The 22,573-nt window shown below is 41.5% G+C and overlaps 1 protein-coding gene across 1 annotated transcript in view; it reads right to left on the bottom strand.

Moving 5' to 3' along the window:
* Positions 1-208: 208 nt before the first annotated feature.
* Positions 209-22,573, bottom strand: part of RAPH1 (Ras association (RalGDS/AF-6) and pleckstrin homology domains 1) — a 92,123-nt gene continuing 69,758 nt past the window's right edge. Inside the window, 11 exon segments of the mRNA XM_032114350.1 lie at positions 209-6,360; positions 6,362-6,555; positions 6,558-6,740; positions 6,743-8,144; positions 8,146-8,277; positions 12,769-12,911; positions 14,486-14,606; positions 15,216-15,314; positions 18,032-18,142; positions 19,348-19,491; positions 20,894-20,959. Of these exon segments, the coding sequence (XP_031970241.1) occupies positions 6,307-6,360; positions 6,362-6,555; positions 6,558-6,740; positions 6,743-8,144; positions 8,146-8,277; positions 12,769-12,911; positions 14,486-14,606; positions 15,216-15,314; positions 18,032-18,142; positions 19,348-19,491; positions 20,894-20,959 (2,649 nt within the window). The 3' untranslated portion in view covers positions 209-6,306.

Raw genomic sequence — 22,573 nt, 5'->3', positions numbered from 1 at the left:
ACGTGGCTGGTACAGCCACCTCTGACCCACTGGAAAGAACTGTGCAAAGGAATAAAAGTTTTATTGGCAGTGAGCACAGAAATGGTAAGCTGTAGGCCATCAGCTACCTGACCCCTACACAGGGGAACCACTGATGCCCTGAAAACACAGTGTGGGTTCTGAGCTCATAGAAAAGGAAAATTGCAAGACAGAGGATTAAAGCAGAGTATTAAATTTAACTACATCTTTATTGAATTGTGCATATTCCATTGGATAATGATCTATATTGGGTACTCTATAACGTATTTCTTTTGTCCTCTCTCATGCTTAAAAAAGTATATTTATACATATATTTATATATATTTATAATATGGCAAAGCTCCCCCCAACCTGAAGCTATCGGTCTAAAAGAGCTTTGATTTTATTTTATATTTTTTTTTTGGAAAGGGAAGAAGAGGGGAGGCAATCCCATTGAAAGATAAAATGTGCAATTTTCTTTTTAAAGCAGTAAACATGAATGTATTTACAGCACTCAGCACAAGTTTGCTGCACAGACAAATCATCACTGCAATGACACACTTGCATCTCCAGTATTATACAGAATATTCCCAGTGACTGGTAACAATTAGTGTAAGCCATAAACCAAACTGCTGCTCCAGTTAATTTCTGGTCCACTGCAGTCCACTAGGAGGCCTAAGATTTCCAATTACAACTTGGACAAAACATTTAGTTTTTCTTTTAGAAGTACAAGTGCTATTGTGCTGCACCAAGTCAGCAGCAGGGTGCCACGGGCACAGCTCTTTGCTAAACTGTCCTTTGCAAGGGTGTACCCAGTTCCTAAGCTTGGTTAAAGGCAAGGGACATCCACCATCTAAACACTGGGCACCCTCATCTCTCACCAGCCACGTGCTAGAGAGCAGCAGTATGAGACTGCTAGCAACAAGAGACTGGTGTACGCACATCTGCATACCTGGAATTTAGCTCTGAATGCATCTCTGGCATCTTGGGAAAGCTGGGAGCAAATTATTTTCCACTGTAGCAAATGGTAGAATTCCAAAATCTCCTAAAAGACAAGTTGCCTTCAAGCATTTAAATTACGGGGAGGGTAGTATCCACAATCTATTACTGAAGGTCCTTCTCACTCATTTATCTAAGTCCCTGCCACGGGGGAATGTGCATACAGCACTAGTTTCCATTCCTCCTGGTCTTCCACCTTCTCTAACTCCCCTTTACCCAAGATCATCTGCTCAGCAAAGAGCTCACTGCGTCCTTGCCCTACTGAGTGCCTCAGAGCACCAAATGATCATTACCCAAGTCACTATTTTCCCTCTGGTTGGTTAGTAGCAATTAAAGTAATTTACACTGTGCGGGATAAGCATGTGTGTTTGTCATCTCATTTGCAGTTTAGTGTCTTAAAACTTTTCAAAACTAGACCAAGCCTCTGTCACAGTGAGTGCTGCCCCCTGCAACAAAACCCTGGTTTGGTCAGTCTTCATGGACATTTTTTAACTGAAGGAAAGAAAATTCAGAAAGGAAATAGACAAACTCAGAATTCCAAAATAAAGCTTAAAACCCCACCAGCATGTGGCAAAAAACATCCAAGAGAAACTACCCCTTGTAGTGTTAAATCCTCTCTAGTTTGGAGTCTGCCTCAGTGGTGCAAGGGAATGAATGCAAACCAGGTGCCACAAATGGGCCCCCAAAGTAGTAAGATTCACCTGCAGCTGAGGAGCACTGTGTGACTGAGAACATAATCTACACCTTAACAATGCTAAAAGGAAAAAAAAAAAACCAGCAACCAACCAAACTATGTTCTGGCTGCATCCTCACTACCTTCTGCCAGGAATTTATACTGCTTTTCTGGAGTGCAACTGATTTTAACATGACACTAGTTGAAGTAATACTCGTATTAAGACCCACTTATAATCTTATTTTGAAAAAGAAACAGATTTACCTGCGATGGTACCACTGTAGCAAAACAATTTGGTTCTATGCTGTTTTCTGTAAAAAGCAGAAAATTTCTCTTTTGCCCTTCTGCTGTTGAAATGGCACTTTAGGTTCCTTACACTGTGGAAAAAAAATTTAACTGAGAGGAAGACTGGCCACACTTTATCTCTGAGCTGATATGATTTATCTGGTTGCCTAAGGGCACAGAAAGAAGGAATTAGAAAACCTTTAAATGTGCAAGCCCAGAACAGTAAATGTTAAAATGCACTTGTTGAAAAAACTGCTTCCTCTCCCATCAGACCTGAAACCAAATGATCCAGGTACCTGCACTTTGTTTCCCTGATGTGTCACTCACTGTTGCCCTGCAGGCAACTGCAAAGTTCAGGAGAGGAGCTCTTTGGCTTTGAGGTCATCACCAAGTTAGAGCAGTCGGTGGTGGTCTGCCGCAGGAGGGAAACCACTGTGCAGGGTGGAAGCAGGAAACTTCCTCTTCACAGAAAATAACACAATTATTTAGACACTTGTGCCTAACATCCTCTCCCAGCCACAGCTGTTAGAAGACTACACAGGACCCCGAGCATAGGCACCTGCAACATGTTACCTATGGTTTGTTAGAACCTGTGTTTTTTTGGTTTTAAATATAATTTCTCATCCAAGCTTAGTGCTGCTAGAAGAGCTAGTATTCCCTTTCAAAGCACTCCCCAACACCTGAACTGTGATGTGTCTGAGAATAGCTCCCTGCTTTCTACACCCTGGGCTGCAGGCACAGAAACCTGGCTGAACAGGGCCCTGCTACTCAGAGGTGGATGCTACACTGCATGGCAGAGGGGAAATGAAAACGAAATGTGGAACAGATTAACAAACACAGCTGTGCTTGCTCAGCTGCCCCTGCAGCAGCAGCGCTTCCCTGACAACCATCTAACAATGCCCAGCCCCTGCGCTTCCTCACGAAACGCAACTCCAGCCATGCACTCCAGGTTTTTTGGGATCAAAGCACCAGCTACCTTTGTGTCCGGAGTATGAAAGCTCAGCCTTCACATGCCCATTTTAAACAGTGCCAAAAGGATTACTGCCCATGTTTGTAACATTTTAACTGAGAGGATGAATTTTCCTGCGTGTTTGAAATCCAGCCCCTTAATTTTCTGATTTAATAAACAATAATGGTGCAATTATGAGACAACTGCACACAGGGGAAAAATAACTTTCTTGCAAAATAAGGTGTACACATTTACTGTCACAAAACCAGTAAATATGCTGGAAAAGTGAGTTACAATGGGGGGTATCTCATAACCCGAAAAGGCAAACCAGGTTGTCTGAACCACACTTGCAGCCACATTTCCATGCTCAGCTGCATGAGCAAGCTGCAGCCACTCACTGGATCACTACTGCCTTAGGAAGGAAACTGCAACTAGAAGGAGTACTGGGTGCCACCTTTGCTGACATTCATTCTTTTTGCTGCAGACTTGGGAGTTACACAGCTGTCTCCCAGCAAACTGTTGGCAGCCTGCAGTAGTAAGGATGGATTCATTGCCTAGGGAGAGATACTGGGGACATGAACTTGGGCACAGGAAAATGAGAACAAAGCTCAAATGCCTCTGAAGAAATTGCAACTCAAAACATGGAGTTGCTGAGTCCAAAGCCCAGAGGTACCTGCACTGAATGAACTAAAGTAAAAGGGCTGAACTGACGCACACCAGTGAGGCTCTATTGGGGAAAAGAAAAGCAGGTGGGGCAAGCAGAATTTCCTGACTGCTCTCACCGGGGAGCACATGCTGCATCAGCCCAGCTGGATCTTGCCATGGAGCAGGAGAATGTGCCTACTTCCCTGTCATGGCTAAGGGCAAAGCGGTTACAGCTGTAGTGAGCACCTTGTGCCCACTGGTGCTTCTGAGCCCCAGGAGCTGCGTACAGTACAAAGCAGCACGAGGACCAACACTGAAAATTACAGCACCCATGAACTGCAGTAAGCTTAACAACCCTCCTGTGACATTATTCACCAGCTACACTGAGCATGCTTAAAATCAACAATGCAAATGCTTTTAAGGACACTTTGTAAGCACAAAAATAGTAGAAACAAAACTTGGTGAACAATTTGAAAGATACAAAAAAGTGCCTTTCCATAGCAGTGCTTCAAAAATGCACACAATGGTATATACTCTTATTGCTCAAAAAATCTAGTCTGAAATATTAAAACAATTTCCAGAGGTGCTGAAACAGATTTAAAAAAAAAATCATATGAAACAGGTCGGCACAGACAGCATCACTAATTTTTCTCTTTTCATGATGCACTTATTTAAAACTATATAGTTACAGATGTGTTATTTTCTGCCTCAAATTAGCAGAACTTTTTTTCCTATTCATAAAATATTCACAAAGACATTTATTTTATTATTTGTATTTAAAAAAAAACAACTTTATAACAAAAAGGAATGGGGGACACTGTCACAATATTTCTTAAATCTATCATCCTGAATTACTGTAATGAGAGATTAATTTATATTGGTTTTACACATGTGACGATACTGCCAGGTCAAGCTGCTGTCTTTGTGTCATTCTTTGGGGAAAGGAAAGCATTTAAAGTTTGCTTTTGGAGAAAAAGTAAGCAAACAGTGAAATTATTTGCCCTATGAGCCTATTGACAGTATCCCCATGGTCACAAGGGAAGCTGTAACAGCTGAAGATGGGGTAGGTACAGTCCCAAGTATTTTAGCTGTTTTACAAAGGCTGTGTCCCACCACCCTGCAATGAATGTGCAATGATACAATAAGACCACTTACACTTGCACTACCTTATCACAAGGTCTGAATATGTGGGTAAGACTGTACAATCAAGCTACTGAAGTAGCTGCTGAAGAAAAAGGACTGTCATACTTGATCTGGTGACTGACTGTAAATTGGTGGCTAACAAAAAACCAAGCAAATCAATAGTCTATTTTCTACTCATATGGGTCCTCAGATGAAATTCCTAGCAAATATTATTGCCTCTTAAGGTCCTTTTACTTCCAGTCGTCTTCCTTGACTGCTAGAAGTGCAACTTTGTGATAAACAGGTTAATGCACTGGTCACGTTCTCCGGCAGGTCAAAGAACAGAGAGAGAATTCCTACTCTGCTTGTCCTCAAATTGCCACTCCCTCCTCTCTTTCCAGAAGGGAAAGTTTCCTGACAATTTCAAATCAATTATAAACATTACTTTTTTTGCACATTTCCAGACGCTTGTTTTTGTGAAGACGCTACATCTTACCAGGCACAGACCAGGTGAGACTGGATGCTGTGCATGCCTGTGTGAGCACATAATGCTTTCTACAGAAACCTACCTGTTCATTCAGGGTAAGAATTACACGGACAGCTCATGGATCAGCGTGGGTCAGCCTTGGGGGTTGGCAGGATTTTTGATTGCAGGAGTCCTGGCAGCTTTCAGAAGGGGTTAACACAAATATATTCATCTTGAGCCATAGAAACAAATGCTTGAGCCTACTATTAGTTAGAATGCATAATGGTTTGGAATAATATATATTTATCCTACTTAACTGCATGGACAAATAAGTTTGAAATAATTTGTATCAGTGTATATTTTTAACTATTTGAAAGGAGGGGGAGGCTCTTTATAGTATAAATATATTTCACTCCAGCCCACTATATATAAAATCTATTTCTTTCCTCTGAACATACTCATTTTCAGTAGTATTATGACCAGAATGTTTTGGTACGTTGCATCTGTACTTCTCAATCAATGGACAATGTACAGTTACCAGCCGAACACCTCAGCTTTGCAGAATTTACCCACCACAAACTGCTGAGAAGTTTGTGGGTTTGGGTTTTTTATTTCCTTTCTTTAAAGTGCCCCCTACATCTCCATCTTTATGATAAGATTTCACCAGTTAGAGTCCAATTCCAGATAATATACTGACTGAAACAATAAATACGGTTCTACAAAAACATTCTGGTTATCTTCTATAGTTGCGACGAAATATATCACAATATATTATATACCTACACTTATAATACATGCACAAACATGTCTCACGTGGACAGACACCACAAAAAAATTATCTCCCTCCCCATTCCCTAAATGCAGAAAAAGTAAGAAAATGGGGGTTTGGTCCAATCCATAAGAAGGGTAAAAGAAACTGAAAGAATGAAGCCAACACCTCTCTACCCACTTTTCCCAAAAAAGTATCAACACCCCTAAGCCCCCAACTTTTTTAACCTAGCCATGAAAGGGGAATGTCTTTACGTTTAGCCTTTGCTGCAGTTTGAGATCACCTCTTTTGATGGGGCTATCATCCACATCCCCACATTCTCTCCAAGTGTGCAAGATCACAGGCCAGCCGATCACAGGGCAGCCCACAAGTCATGGAGAGTACTGGCCCCTGGAGACTGACTACCAGTCCCGTGACAGCTTGGTGTTCTGATCCCTTTTGGGGGGTGCGGGGGGGTGGCCCCCTCCGTAACGTTGCATAGCCAGATATATGACTGCCCCCAAAGCTGCTGGTCTTCTGCTGGTCAGCCAGCAGCTCTGGTGGGGGTGGAGGCAGGGCCATGTCGTCCATGGTGGCGGTGGGCTCCGTTCTGGACATCCGCGCAGAGGAGAGGGAGCCGTGCCGGGTGATGGATTTCCGCTGCAGCGTCCGTTGAGGTCTGCCAGGAATCCCGGCTGAACGCTAAGGCTGGACTTGGGTGACGTGGGCACTTGTGGGCCAGCTGACCCTGGGGGCTCTGTGACCTCCGCCTGTGTCAGTCGGGTGCTGTCGTTCCGCTTGGGGCGTGTGGGTGGTGGGGCTTTTTTCACTGACGGTTTTGACCATGCCTGTGGCTGGGATTTACAACAGCAACTTTTGGGGAGGTGCTGCCTGAAAACACAGATGGAATTTCTACTGGAGGGGGAGGAAGATCTATGTCAGGTGGTGGTGGTGGGAAGTCTGAATCGGATGGTGGTGAAGGGAATTCAACCACAGGATCCTTTCCAGACACACTCGGAGCAGAAGCCTTGGCTGGGATCCCACCTTGTGGAAGGACAATGGGCAGGCTCACACCAGAAAGGTTGAGCTTTCCTGGCTTTGGAGGGGCTGGAGGAGGTGATGACTCCTTGGAAGGAGATCCTGACGGCTCTGATGAGTGTGCAAATTTGCTGACAAGGCGGTCCACTGAAGGCCTCTTGGACTCATGGTACTCAGTGGAGCTTGTCGACTTGATGCTGGAGTTGCGCTGAGGTGTTGGAGGTGGTTTCTTCCCTCCAGGGCTTGACGTCTTGCCGGCCTTTTTGACTGGAGACCCTGATTTGTCAGGAGGGGGAGAACCTGCAGAGGAAGCTGGGGAAGGAGGTGGAGGAGGAAACACTAAACTGCTCTCTGGTGGAGGAGGGGGGAAATCTGGTGAGGGAGCAGCAGCAGGCTGCCATTTGGGCTTTGCCTTCACTGCTGGAGGTGACTGTGGAGCCACACTCAGTGGAAGGGGTTTCAGAGGCTGGGGCTCAGTGGCAGGTGGCGTGGGAGGAGGTGGGAACTGGCTGACTATCTGCTTCACCACCGACGGCACTGGGGACTGAGGGGATGGAGGAGGCTTTACTGAGAAACTCTGCTGCTTTGGGAACGTTGCAGGGGGAGTGGGACCAGGAAGGGCTGGGGGCAGAGGAGGCACCTGGGGAGAAGTGACACTTGGTTGTTTCTTTATTGCAAGGGGCAAGGGCACAGTCACAGAGGGAGTGACATGTGTGACCCCTGGTGACGCTGCCTTCCCACTAGGCTGAGGGGGCAGAGCTGCCATGACAGGCTTTGGGGGTGCCTGGGGTGGTGGTGGGGCAGGCACAGGAGGAGGTGGTGGTGGCAACGAGGAGACAACAGTAGCCTGGCTTATATTTGGTTGAACCTGATGTATCTTGGGGGGCGGTGGTGGTGGTGTGAACTGTGGCACAGAGGGGGCACAAGGTGCCGGCTTCAGCTGTGCCATGGCCGAGCCCGGTGTGGGGGGCGGTGGTGGGGGCGGGGGAGGCGGCATGACCCCGTTGGGGGGCACCAGGATCTGAGGCTTTGCCGAGGGCGGGGGTGGCGGCGGGGCCTGCTGTGCAGCAGGAGCTTTGGAAAAAGGGCCACCTTGCTGGGCCGCGTTCTGCAGCCGGGTGATGGTGCTGTACTTGACGAACATGGTGGCGGGTGAGCCCGCGGACGGGGCGGCCTGGCTGGGAAGGGGCGGGGGTGGTGGGGGCGGCGGCGGAGGGGGGCGGAGGGGGCGGGGGCGGTGGCGGTGGCAGCGGCGGGGACGGCTGTGATGCTGCGTAAGGAGTCACCACTTTCGTCTGCGGGGACAGGGGAGCTGCGACAGACACAAAGGGCCGACCTGCAGGCTCCACTCGGGCCTATGGGGAAGGGATTTTTAGTGAAAGTGGAAAGGGAGAAAAAGAAGAGAGAGGGAAGGAGGGAGAGAGGGAAAGAGACAAAGAGATTATAAAGTCAAGGTCTAAATGTGCCCATCGTTAAAAATTAAGTGGCAGATTACAGCATGCAAGAAGTATTAGCAAAAACACTGGAAACAAGAGACAACTCCATACACTGACAAGCCTGGACCATGCAAGGGATGGGGCAGCCCGGGAGAGGAGCCGGCAAAATTCTGTGGAGCCAGGTCTGCTCCAATTGAGGCTGACTGTCAGAGGGAAAATACACCAGCCTTGTTACTTCCATGGGACAGGCAGTGGGACTCAGTGAGAATCACTGGCCTCCTTTGGGCAAGCATAATGACCCAAACAGAGCCCCCCAGAGCACCACAGGCCATGATAGAGGACAGCAGGCAGAGCCAGAGACTCTGTGGACATCTCAGCTCAGTACAACTGGAATCAAACCACACACAGCCTCCCAGAGCATGTCAAATCCTTACATCTGTTAGTTCAGGCCTTACACTGTTCAGTGTTACAAAATGTAGAAATCCTGAACTGCTCTAAAATACATTGAGAGCAAGCTCTGCACAGGAATAGTAGCAAGATACTTCTCCACATGCTCTGCTATCCAAGACTGGCAAGGAAAAAAATAAGATAAAAGAAAGAGAAGCGAGATTTCCTAGGAAAATTTCCCCAGAAGGAAATGTTTAGACATCTGCAAAACAAAGTAAACTTGGGAAAGAGAAGTTACACATGCAACTATTATGTTAAGCAGAAAAAATAAGGAAAAACAGGGAAAAGCTGACTAATGGAAGGATCAATGGGAAAGCAGCAGGTAGTATTTTAGTCTACTTGGCGGGTTTTGCTCAAGTTAAGTTTTTTTCTCAAAAACTGTAAGCCTACATTCCTCTTAAAAATTAAAATAATAATTGCATTAGTCAAATTTATAAACATCCTCCTAATACAAAGTGTTTTGGCTACAAGCCAAGTTGTGAATTTCACAGTGCACAGTATAGAAACATGCATTAGAAATACACCACCACCACGGTAACTGACCACACTGGGTACCTATACCTTATTAGCAAATACTTTGCAGTAAGTTAGCCCAATTATGCTTATCTGCATGGGAGGAACACACTTTTGCTTTGTTCTAAACACAGGTGACTGTGACTGTATGTGCAGAAGGCCACCAAAAGGATTAGAGTCAGAAGCAATAAACAGTGGTTTTACAGCAAACATAGGGTGTGCCTCTCTACCTGTCACATTAGGTCTGGAAGGCAAGAATATTAACGGGTCTGGAACTAAATCAAGGTGTTCACATTACAAAACAGAGAAATCTTGATCTCTTGCAAGTGTTAGTCTGTAAATTGCCATTCTCCCAATCACCCAGGTTAATGAATTTTCAATTAGCACCACCTGACCTTAATTGTGCCCTGTATAAGGCACCATGGGTGTGCTGCCCTTAGTTGTGCTCAGCTTCACTTTTGACACCTGAGACAGCAAAAGGCAACAGGAAAAATAAAGGCGGCATAAAACAGAGAGGGAGATGAAGGCATAACAGAATAATTATCTCTGAATGGCAAGACCTTGGAGAATCTTGAATTTGTCCCTTATAGCAGACACAGTGAGCATGCATTTGGGTACTCCTTGTAGCATCTCGTTTGAAAGGATGTGTTCAGAATCTAACAAGCAAAATGAGACTCAATGAGATCTTAACTGCCCAACTGTGAACAAATGAATAAAGTATTCTTTGGGCAAAGAACAATCTTTCAAAATATGAAGTAGATGGATTATCTGTGTTTTGGGAAGTTTTTCTTAAACTTAGATATATTTGAAAGAGGGAGGTGTTTTCCTCATACCGATTGAAGACAGTCCTTTTTACAGTGAACAAATTAAACACTCAGGACAGAGAAAAGACTATTGTGCATCTCAGGAGGTAGAGCCCCTCCCATTTCCACAGAATCAAATTAAATTTCAACGTCCAGTGATACTTTGTTTACAGAAGAACCTTGAGAGATTCATTGTCCTTTTTTTGTCCTTACAATTATGTGATGTCCTTCTGTGTATCTTGAGAAATTATTTATTGCATACTAGCAATTCCTATTTGTAACACAGATCTCCATGACTATCTGAAATTCTAAAAAAATGCTATAAATACAATAGTATATCTTTTTAAAATACCAACTGTGCCTTTTTTCTTAGGCATTTTTTCCTAAGAAAACAAACTTTTTCAATTGAACTGTTTGCCATCTCTTTTCCCATGCTTTTGGACTGGTTACCAAATTTAGGTCAAATATGATAGACCTCTAGAAATCTCAGCATGTTTTCAACTTCAAGAAATTGTTGCGAAGTTACTGGCTCACCCATTTTTAATTTGTGGAGGCACTAGTAAAACACCCTGGCTGGAAGGAGCATCAATGTCATCTCCCTGCTGAGCCACAGCACGCTCTGCCCTGCTTGCTGAGGGGGATGAGCCAAGGCTGACAGGGTGGGAGAGAGCTGTTGCACAAGGTGAAGGGACATGCTGGAAAGTTCTGCCACTTGGCAGCAACCTGCCCACATGATCTTCTTAAGCCAGCTTTGACACCAAAGCACTGGAGCAAAGCTGCCTCTGAGGTAAGTGGAGACTAATCTGCCTAAAGCATGTCTCACTATCACTGTTAACATCTTCTCATGTAAACTACAATTTTTCAAAACTGCCGTTGCCTTTCTTGCCACACAGTTTAACATTTTTCACTGCCAGTCTGATTTCCTAGTTATTGAAGTTCCCTGGGCCAGACTTACACTGTAGTTTCACTGAAAGTAAATTTGTCACCAATTCACTCAGAATTGTTTAACACAGCTTCTCTAAGTTTACACAGTTCATTTCATTTGGATTCTTTGGAAGTTTCAGGGCAATCCATTTACCTGTGTTATGCATGAGATGAAGAAATACACCTTTTCTTGGATTTGCAGAAAGTGATGAAATCTTGATATATGGATGGCCCTCAACAGGAAGCATTCTGAGTATTTTATTTTTAACATGGCTTTAATCAGGTAGCATAAAAATTCTTGGGGTTTATTTAGATGAGCAATTGCCAGCAGCACGACAGATTTGATAAAGAGCAGCAGTAACCCCAAGGCAGTGAACTTCAAACTTTTGCTTAAAATCTCACAGAGAGTGTATGTAGCAGCAGGACTTACACTGAACCCAAAACTTGAGGAAAAAGTAACATTATCATTCTCACAGCAGTACTCTTTCACCTCTGTTGGACACCTGCTAGCAAAAGCCCCATCTCGTGCAGTTATCCCACTCCTGCAGAAATGATGCATCCTATACCCACACAGAAGCCATCTGCTGATGGACATGCCCCATGTGTTGCACTCATGCATTAGAAAAACTTGGACCATAATTTAGCAAGCTACATTCCTGTACTGAGTACTACATTACTATTAGAATCAGACAACTTCCAAGCCAGCAGGCACTGCACAAAAGTTATGAATCCCAAGGGGTGCAGCCATGTCAGCTTTCACACTGTCATATGCTTTCTCATTTGAAAAGGTGATGTGTTATCTTATTTTTAGTTATTTATCTGAGGCACCAGTGCCAGGTGTATTGACTCATGGTTTTAGTTTTAAAAAGCTTGCTTCTCTAGGTTGAACCTGGGGTCTGGGGAAGATTCAGAACTGACAGAAGTCATGACAGCTTCTCATAGTGCACTTCCACATGTAGCTGCTACAGTTAATGATATTTAAGGCTGTTCAGGAACCTGGAGATTCCTTCAAACCTGACAACAAACCAGCTTCAGTGGAATTTCTCCCGTGCTTGGAAATCTTCCACAGGAACCACACCAGTTTACGACAGAAAGAACAGAAAACTAACCAGACCACAACAGACCTGAGACCCAGCCTCAATGGGTTAAAATCTTTTGTAACTCTCTAGGAGCAACAAGAGATACCACATCTGCCTTAATCCACAGCTGCTGACAATGTCAGTACTTTTGTTTTTACCATAATTACTGAGATTACTGGTTCCATTTCCACCTAATAAAACAGAAAACTTTTGAGTAAAAACTACGGAAGTACTTAAAAATATATATATCTGCTTTCAGGCTCCAGTTATTCACATCTTTACAATGGAAAGATGTGGCTACTTAACTGGAAGAAGACCTTAGTGAAAGAATTTCATTCAACTTGTTAACAGCTTATCTTTTTATTTTGTCTTCATTGAACATTAGTTAATAGGACTCTGAGACGGGCTGTATAATGCCTTCAAAGAACAAAAGGCTTCTGTGCACACAAATAAAAGAAAGAACAGAAAGTTGCAGGGCTGAATTACCTGACAAAGTGAATCCTAAAAAACAATTATATAGCAGTCTAAATCAACCACGTAAAACAGAGAAGAAATGCCACTCAAGACAGAGGTGGAAGAAGTACTACACCCTGTCTCATACATTTTGTTGGGCGTTGGTTCTCTAACTAAAGTCTTCTTGTTACCTTGCTGGATTCCTCAAGTTGAGTGCCTCGTTTCCAGGCCTCAGAGAACATAGAGCTGACAATGCTTTGGGAACGGACATGTCCAGCTGGATGGGTGTCAGAAACTCCACTGTCAGACTGATTAGAATGATTTGACTGGGATTCTGTTCAAAAAAAAGTTAGAAACAGTTAGTGTATGCTTCTGAATGTAAGAGTAATGTCAGTATGCTTATAGTGCAACTCTGTGTGACTTGTTAAACATGTTATGCCCGCAGAGGACAGTGCTCCCAGTAATGACCATATAAACTCTAGCTCATATCCAGGCCATTACCATCTGGAAAATAAAACAGTGCAACAGATGCCTGGTATTAACCAAACCTGAAGCTGCACAAGGATGAGAGCATGTCAGATATGTTTCAAAGTAAAACACTGCAGCTGTATGGGTTCAGAACCATGCTACAGCCCCTACACTTTGGGAAAAGACCCATTTCATGCAGTGCACGCAGCCTGCTCCCTCCAGCACTCCTTCCCAGCACAAGCTTAGAAACAGACCCTGGCAACCTACACCAGCCAAGGCAGGACACTGCTGCCAACGACCCATTCCTCAACACAAGAGAAGGACTGATGTGCATCCTGCAAGTAGCCAACACAGATGATACTCTGGGTCCACAGGGTGTCTCGACAAGACAGCAGCAGGCACTGCCAGACCAATTTATTCAGCCTGGCACCTGCTTTCTGTGCAATCCCAAACTGTCCTTGCACAGGTTGGAATGCAACTTTGGCAGAACATGCATGGCTGGTGGGCTGTGGCTCAGCTCCCTACAAGAATTGACACTCTATCAGAAAAACACCCAGCTTGGATGGAGAAATTGTCAGCAACCAAGAATTTACCGCTATGCCACACAGTTAAAACAACAAGGTACCTTCCCAGTTAGGCTGCATTTGCTTAGCTCATTCTTACAGGCTACTTTCTGAACCTGTTCAATTCAGTAGCGTTACCTCCTGACCCGTATCTGTGGTGGACAAAACACCTTCACACAATAGCACATTTTCAATAACGAACCAGGTCCCTGAAGGTTCAAAATCACCCACCAAAGCATCAGTCAGCTCTGAACAGTGAAATTACACTGTATAAACCATATATCAATTTTTAAACTGTTATGTGCAACAAGAAACCAGCCCCAGTTCTGCTGAGAGATAAACAGAAGCACATTAATGCAGGCATGCACAATTTGACATAGGAACAGAAACAGTATTTTCAAGTTTTCTCTAAAGAGATTGTTTGGATCTTTGCCTTTGGGCAGGGGCTGTTTCTCATTTTCCAATTTCAAATATTTCAGTCAACAAAGCAGTTGAAGAACTATGCATATATATTCTATGAATCATTACAACATAAATTTGATTTTTCAATAGGTGAACACAGAGGCATCAGGAATTTGAAATTATGATCCCTTCTCTCAGTATCAGACAAATGTTTCTTTGGAGGTGAACAACAAAGTACTGCATATTTCAAATACATACACCATTGCAAGTAATATAGCAAAATAGGTTTTTACTTGTATGTGCATTATCTATAGATGAATGTAATAGATAAAGTCTATGTTTTAGACTAAATATAGCATAAAAGACTTTGGAGAAACAGTCCATTTCCTGCGAAAGTCCCTCTTGAGGTGTCCAGACAGCGGATGATAACAAAGGCAATTGAATCTTTGTATTATGAGATAGATGACACTGTTACCTGGCAAACTAGATGAGCTGGAGCCTGACTTGATACTGGAGCTAGACAAGGAGGTCCAGTCATATGCTGATTCTGTTCTCTTCAATGCTTCCTGATAGTTCATGTATAGTTGCTTCCCGTACTAAGCAAAATGACAAAGAAGTTTAACAACTCTATATAGGCTGTGCACCCTTTTCAGACTGTTGAGCTCCACCTCTGGCTTCTTTAATCCATCTTTCCTCCTGCCAGCCCCCCCAAAGCAACACAGGCTCTCTGTTAAGGAGTTCAGGCAATATTAATTGTATTAGTGAATTGCTGAAAGAAAGAAAAACAATTTATTTATGCTAGAAGAGACACTGTCAAACAAGAAATGGCCCAATGAATAAACTAAGACAAGCTGAGGATCTTGGAAATCAACTCTATTTTCTAAATTCTCTTCTCCCGCAAGCCTTCTTTTTTAAAATCTGAAAGGAGCTGGCTAAAATCTATCCATGATGAATGTCAGAACTGTGTCATGTGACAGGGGTGCAGCAGAAATAAGAAGAACAGGCCTAATTGCTGAATTATTGTAACAAAGCCTAATAATTTTACTAAGGAATGAAAAATGTAAGAAGATTTTACAGTTCATGTTCAGAATAGTTAAACAGAGGGAAGTTAGATTTACCATGTATTTTGCTAAGTAACTGTAAATGGTTTTAAGCAGGTGATGACAACTACTCATGACAACAGTGTAAGACTGCCTGGAGGTTACCTTAGCAATGCGGATGCCATTGATCCACTGGTGTAGAGTTCTTACATCATCACAGCAAAGATATTTGATATACTGCGATTTCTTCTGGATCTGAGGATGCTGCAAAAAAATTGTACATTCTCATCAAAGTTTTAATAGCTAGGAATGCAAGGAAAACATTTATTTTTTGAGGTCTATACAGATAAACCTAATGCTGGAAGCTCTTCAACAGCCGTCTGTACTTAAGCCCACTTAAAAATGTTTCAGAATATTTCAGGACGCGACTTTCAATGCGGATTGCTTCACACACAGACTGGCAGTGTGTCCAGCATGCACCCATTTCAAGTTTGAAACACTAAGAAAGGGCAAGTCTTCCACTATTTTAGGGCTGCAGTACTTTCTACCTACCAAGAGTCTTCTGTACCTATGGACCGACTCACCACTTGACAGAGACAACTGGTATTTTATCTTTATCTCACATAAAAAAATCCCAAACTAGAGGAAAACAAACACATTGGTCTTCTCTGCCTTTGCAGGCTTAAGTGAGACACTCCCAAATGACATACTGTTAAGCATAACTCCATTTTCAGCTTGTAAAGACATCAAGGTACCCACCCTACTGATATAGGGCTATCATCTAAAAATACTTGCTGCTCTCACATGCATGTATAGAAAATGAAAAGGCACTGTATATATCAATTCAGCAGTCAAGAAACAAATGCATGTTTTTCAAAGATCAGTTACTGGAAATAATTCTGGATGGATTATTCAGTTGTTTCCTGTCCATGCTGTAGAAGTTACAGGTATCTCAGCTGTTGGGGTAACTGAAGACTCCGGTTCTTATCATTTCCTCTGTTAGCTTACAGCTCAGTGACATAACAGTTTTGCTAGGCGATCATAGGTATTTAAGTTTTACTGAAGACTGTCTGAAACATATATCAAAGAACTTTTAAGCTGTTTCAGAATATTTTATCCTGTTGCCTTCCAACACAATTATTTATAAATGAACAAGTTTATGTCCATAGAATATATAACAAATAACAGCAGATAGTTGTTTTTCAGTTTTCACTACCAGCCTCCTTCACATATGTGTTGTATAACAAAGAGTCTATAGAAGCAAATACAACTACTTTGCTAACAAGCCAGCTTCTTCCTGGACTTGTTCAAAAATTGGTTACATAGAAATAAAAGAACTTCTCAGAAATCTGACATTTAGGACCAAGGAGTCAACTTTATATACTAGCACACAAATATTACATTTAACAGTAGCACAGCACCTGACTTGAGCACACTAGGTTTTGATATAAACAAAGGAAGTGAAGATAAAGACAAATCCAGTCTGGACGTCAGTAGAGAGCTGGGCCTTCAGTTTGTATTTGCCATTCACCTGTCCCAAAGGACATACTTCCCAGCTTAGTGAGTCATTATGGCACAAAGCTCTATTTCTATTAAAAAAAGAAGTGTGGTTTCTATATATTTGTACTAATTGAAAACACTGATGTAACATTATAAGAACTTATGAAGGCAGAATCCTGCTTAATATAATAATTTGGTGATTCATCAGTTCCACACAGAAAACATAGCTTCACTTGGTGTAAGCTGCCCAACTAAATCTACCCCATTAATTTACTTAAAGGGACAATTTTTACACATTTTTGTGTCTTCATTAATTTTACCATCAAATTTTACGCTCAGAATGGCAATAATTTTTTAAAAAAAATCTACTACTCTGTGTGGTCAAAAAGTCTGAAAAAGTAATTTACTATTAACCTGTCCAAATGATACAGACAAAAGTGACATGTAAGCAGAAAAAATTAATTTACTTCAAGGAATTTATATCTACCTTTGAATACTGATATTTTTGTTTGCATTCAATGTCCTATAAGAACATGGGAAATACTTCCAGTTTCAGCTGTGTACTTTCCACTAACATCATGTCCCATATTTAATATTCAGTGTCTCCTCAGTGGGCTCAAAGACATGTTGCCCTGTCCACTGGAAAATGAAATCCTTTTTCAGGCAGTGGACAGGCAGCCACATGCTCCAGGCACAGTAAACGGTCTAATGTACTGACATATACAACACCAAATGAGCTCCAGATCAGGGAGGGGAGAAGTGCAGCTATAACCATCTCTTATCACTGGCACCATTTCAAATCCATGAAGACACTTTACTTGCTGTGAACACAGTGTGAAAGCCTGTTTTAAAATAGCTTGGTACCCAGCTATCTTGCACGAACTGGCACCATTCTGAACACTATGTGGGAGTCAACAGAAACTAGGAGATGTGTTGATGCAATTAAAATAAGTTGATGCACTCAAGTTATTAGATCAGTTTAAGATCAGGTCACTGGTTTTATAACATTTTTTGCTACTTCTTTCTACCTGTCCTTTATACTCAGAAGTTGCCTCCTTTACAGCATCCCCATTCCCTCAGGTTGAGCAATAAAGGGTAGACTTGAATATTTAATATCAATTTCTGCACTACTCTGGACCTACACTGAGAAGATAACTCTCTGGAATTAGCATTTCAAGGGGTATTATCTCTTTGAGCCTAAACAGTTGTAAGGTGTAGAGTTGCCAAATGGAAAAGAAGACTTTAGTGTAGGTTTTAGAGTATGATGAACAATTAAATAGACTGGCACTCATCAGTCTGGAAATAAAACAGTTCAGGGCAATATGAAAATGTTTATGGAGTCACAACCAGCACAGAGAACAGGCAACAACTGTTCACAAACTAGTCACATTGTATACAAGAACTAGAGGAAACAAAAAGCAGCTGATGGTTCAGAACAAGTAAGAGTGAATTCAAGGTATAGGCAACTGCTGGAGTGTTACCTTTAGTACTAAACAATAGTCTGTGGGTGCCTTGTATTTGTTCCGATAGTCCTGTCCATAGTAAACACTGACATGGTCTAGCTGTAGAAAGCACACAAGATCCCGTGAGACCTATTAAATACAAAAACAGTCATTTACAAAGTATCTTTATAAAAAAATCCACATGCATTGACACAATCAGTCTAATGCTAAGATCCAATACTAATGTAAGGTCTACTTAAGGTCAAACACCAGTTTCAATCTGATTGGAAAACTACCAACAGAAGGAGGAGATACAGCTATGCACAAACTCTTGCATCACACCTTCATTTTTAACCAGGATATCCTTTTTCAAATTCAGTCTGCTTTTTGTGTTTTGTCTGCATTTTGCCATTTGACAACACTTTACACTGGACTACTAATGTTTACTCAGAGTGGCTATCAGGAGAAAGTAAGTATGATTGGTTCATCAGGAAGTTATCAGCTGCTGGTTACATTTCACCTTGGTAATAATCAAGGTTTCCAAATTCCAGTGTGACTGTGAGTAGAATTCTCAAGATCTTTGGAAGTGAGTGTAGGGCAAAGAATTTCAACAGGCTATTTGCATACAGGTTGTCTGAATGAAGCAAAAGAACATCTGACATGCATTCAGCTCTAAAGGGAGCTGTTGCGATGACAGAGATTTCCTCTTCGTTCCCAGCTGCGTGGGAGATGAACTTCCTGTACTGGGAATCAGTTGATGCTGTCAAGACTGATGGATTCATGGATGACTTGAACTCACACTAGTTCACCCTTGAAGCTGTAACATATTTGTAGTGGCTTTTTACTTATTTTACATTACTGATACAGAGAACAGCAGTAAGTAATCCTGAAGAAATGCAATTACACTTACCAGTTTCAAAAAATGTAGCACCATTTGGTCCAAAAAGAATCCCATTTATATGAACTAACTAAACACAATGAAATTATGCAGACTGGTTATGGAGTTGGTCTGATACTTCAACATTTGCAGAGCAATTTGGTTTTCCATCTGAATTCTGCTTACGCAAAGATAGCTTCTGAGCTCCACCAAAAACTTTTCCTCAAGTATTTCTGAACATCTAACCCTAAGCTAACTCAAGAAGCAGACCGCTGTACTCTTGTATTTTTAAAGTGGGGTTACACCCTTCACATCAAGTGCTGCCACAATAATTCACACAGTATTTCCATGATAAAGCCTTTTAATTAAGGGATGTGGCACTTGGAAAGGCACAGTTAAGCCAAAACTTAAAGCCAACTCTTGTCTGCACTGTTTACCAGCAATAAACAATTCAGAACAATTGCTTTAAGTAGCATACCTTTGCCTTCCCTTTAGGGACATAGTAGATTCCAGAAGCCCGAAGAAGGAAGTAACGTTTCTTCCAAGATTTCTTACCATCCTCTTTCAGCCACAAAACTCCCTCAATCTCTGGCACAGTTACAGAACTTCCACAGAAGCATTCCTGCCAATAAACGCAGTGGTTTGGGAAACAGACAGAACAGAGAGCATGCACTGGTTTGTTTTGAATGACTGGAATTCTTTATCCAAGGAATGCACTCATAGCAGGGACAGCTCTTTTTTCACATGAGATATGAACTGCAGGTTAATCACAGACGCAATAAGGTAATTCAGACAAACATGATAGGGTGTCTGAGCATTTGCTCAGTGCAACAATGACAAAAAGATCATTAGCAGCTACTGTAAAGATTTTCTATCCACTGCTTCTCAGTAATAGGTACCCCAATGGCTTTACTGGCTTTAAGGTCACACGGTCACCTTACGTAGCCTCATACACAAAACCTAACTGTGCATCCATCAGACACAGCTGCAATTCATTTCAGGAGTACTTCGCTGATACTAACTGCCCACAACACTACAACTTCTGCTAAGGTTCTATTTATAAAGAACTAACAGAGAAAAACCAAATGCTTTAAATACACTCCAGATTAATATGCAACACAGAGACTTATGAATAATCCTACAAGACAAAGAATTAAGCAGAATTACAACTCTCTGCACGTTGTGGCTTCAAACAATTTTTTCATCCAGCATATACATACAAACACTTATTAAAACCCATATTAGCAATATATTAATAACATGCATATGCTACTTCTAAGTTAAACTGTATTAAGTTTAAACCAAAATTCAATACCCCAAATATTTACTTTTGGGTAACTATGTAAATCATAGTCATTTTTCTGGAAATCAAGCGGAACCTATGGCAGTTCAGCCATGACACAAAAATATTTAGTTTTAATCTTATGAAGGCTATATTTACTGTTTGCTTTATTTGCTCCACACTTTTATGCCCTTAGTTCTGTAAACTGCTTAATGTGTTTGATAATAACTAGTTTTCTGTCAGGCATTTCTTAAAATTCAGTATTTGTTTTTATTTTAAAATGTAATTAAAAAAATTTTTTTCTACTTTGCTTATTATCAATATTTAAAATATTAACTTAGATCAGCTTAACCCATGCTCAGGAATTCTGTAGAAATTAAAATTTGAAAAGTGCTAGTAAAAAAATCTCTACCACCACAGGTCAGAAACCCAGCTGACAGTTCTGCAAATTTCAACTTGGAATTATTAGGTTTAGCCATGGCTACAGGCAACCTCAATTTGATTATCGCTGTATATGGTATTTTAGATATTAAACAAAATACAGAAACTTTTTTTTAAACTGATCAGAGCTGAAACAGTGTAACATTAAAACAGCCATTTATCTCAAATACGACACATTCCATTCACAGTCTTCCAGAATTACATTCAGTTCCGTCCATCAATTTTAATCACCACAACCTTTTGCAGTTTGTCTTCAAGCTCCAAAATGACCACTATATCCTTTTTGGTTTGATATTCTTACCTCTAGCAGCACCTCTTTATTTCTGTCTGCCATCTCAGAGGTTTCTTTCTTCCCCAGAAGATAGTTCTGTAATAAAAGAAAGTTTAATATTTCTACAGGCATTCTGAAATCAAGCCAAATGGCATTTCTTGTTTGCTTTTCTGTAGCAGTAAGAAGAAACCAGTTTTAAACTAAGAACAATGCATGAACTGAACAAAACTTTGTAGACTGAAACTGTCAGACTGCTAAATAATACATTGAACTAACTTATCATCAACTTTACCAGAAATATCAGTCCATACTCTTACCTAACAGACTCATAACAACATCATCCTGACTTTCCACAAATCAAACAGCTCTCTGTTACAATGCATCCAGAAATAAAAATACTATGAACTTGTAAATACTATAATAAAAATATAAAAAAGTCCCCAGAGATCTGCTATATACTCCCATTATATCTGTGTTCAAAGAAGCACACACAGAGGCAATGTACTTCTTTCCACCTTGTTCTGAGTTTTGCTGACTAGAAATGTTTATTTTCACAAAGAATTGCTAAATAAAATACTCGTCGACTTCTTAAAAGGAATCTAATTACGCACAGGCACCATAACTTATTTAAAAAGTTTTGTACTCTTATTCAGTTTGGAAAAGACTAGGACAATGAAAAGTATCATCTTCCTAACCCCTAGCTCTAATACTGGAAAAAACCCAAATATTCACAAAGTTTATCCAGTTCAATATTTTAAACCAAGGAGAAATATATTTGGTTTATGCTGGTATCTTACTCCTGCGACAGTGCTTACTAAATGTACTGATAGTAAACCTATAATCTACAAACTTTTAAAAAGAATGTAGAGTTTTGATGCTTCAGTGCAAAGCACTTGCATAAGACCTGGTTTTCAGATCTTGCTTAAAAATAAATGAAATCAAGTAAACTGATATTGTCCCATAGGACAAGCATGCAAAACACCCAGTTTAAATCCAATAAATTAGCATATAGCCACCATACAGATATAAAAATAATCATATGCTCAAAAGGGAATACGTTAGGTAAGAGTTAAGACAGATCAAGTGATATTACATCCAGTTCTTTTCAATTCAGATTCTTCAAAGAGCCACCTTCTGCTTTTCTGTTTCTTTTCCTTCACTCACTTACAATACTGAACTGCTGCCACATACCAAGTCTGTAGCTATCATTTGAGAGAAGAGAGGGCCATTTGACAGGAAGAGGCCTTCAGTTTCTCAGCCAGGGAGCAGGAAACAGCTGAATATAGGCAGGTCCCAACTTCCACAGGAAGGGACACATGCTCTCTTCTCTTCACTGGCCATTTGACCACGGAGTAGCTACTCTCTTAAGAGTTTGTCTTCCCCTTCTTGCCAGCAATTTAAGAACGTACAGTGGAGAGACATTACTATCAGCAGTATCTGTCAACACCTTTCTTGCATATTTACATAATTGAGCAGCACTAAGTATTGGTATAAATCCCTGGAAACTGCCTGCCTTCACGTGCATTAAAACTACTCACAAACACATTAGCAAACAGATTGCTTCAGCTCATGGTTGTGTCTTAGGGATTGACTTTGTGCCAACAACACTGTGGATGTACGTAGCGCTGAAGTGTAAAGTTGCCTGGCACTTTAACACATACACAAGTACCAAAATGAAAGTATGGAAATAAATGCTACCAAAAGAGTAAG

Source organism: Corvus moneduloides, chromosome 7 (assembly GCF_009650955.1).
Source record: "Corvus moneduloides isolate bCorMon1 chromosome 7, bCorMon1.pri, whole genome shotgun sequence".
Lineage (NCBI taxonomy): Eukaryota > Metazoa > Chordata > Aves > Passeriformes > Corvidae > Corvus > Corvus moneduloides.
The sequence above is the reverse complement of the archived record's forward strand: the minus strand, read 5'-3'. Positions and strand labels throughout refer to the sequence as shown.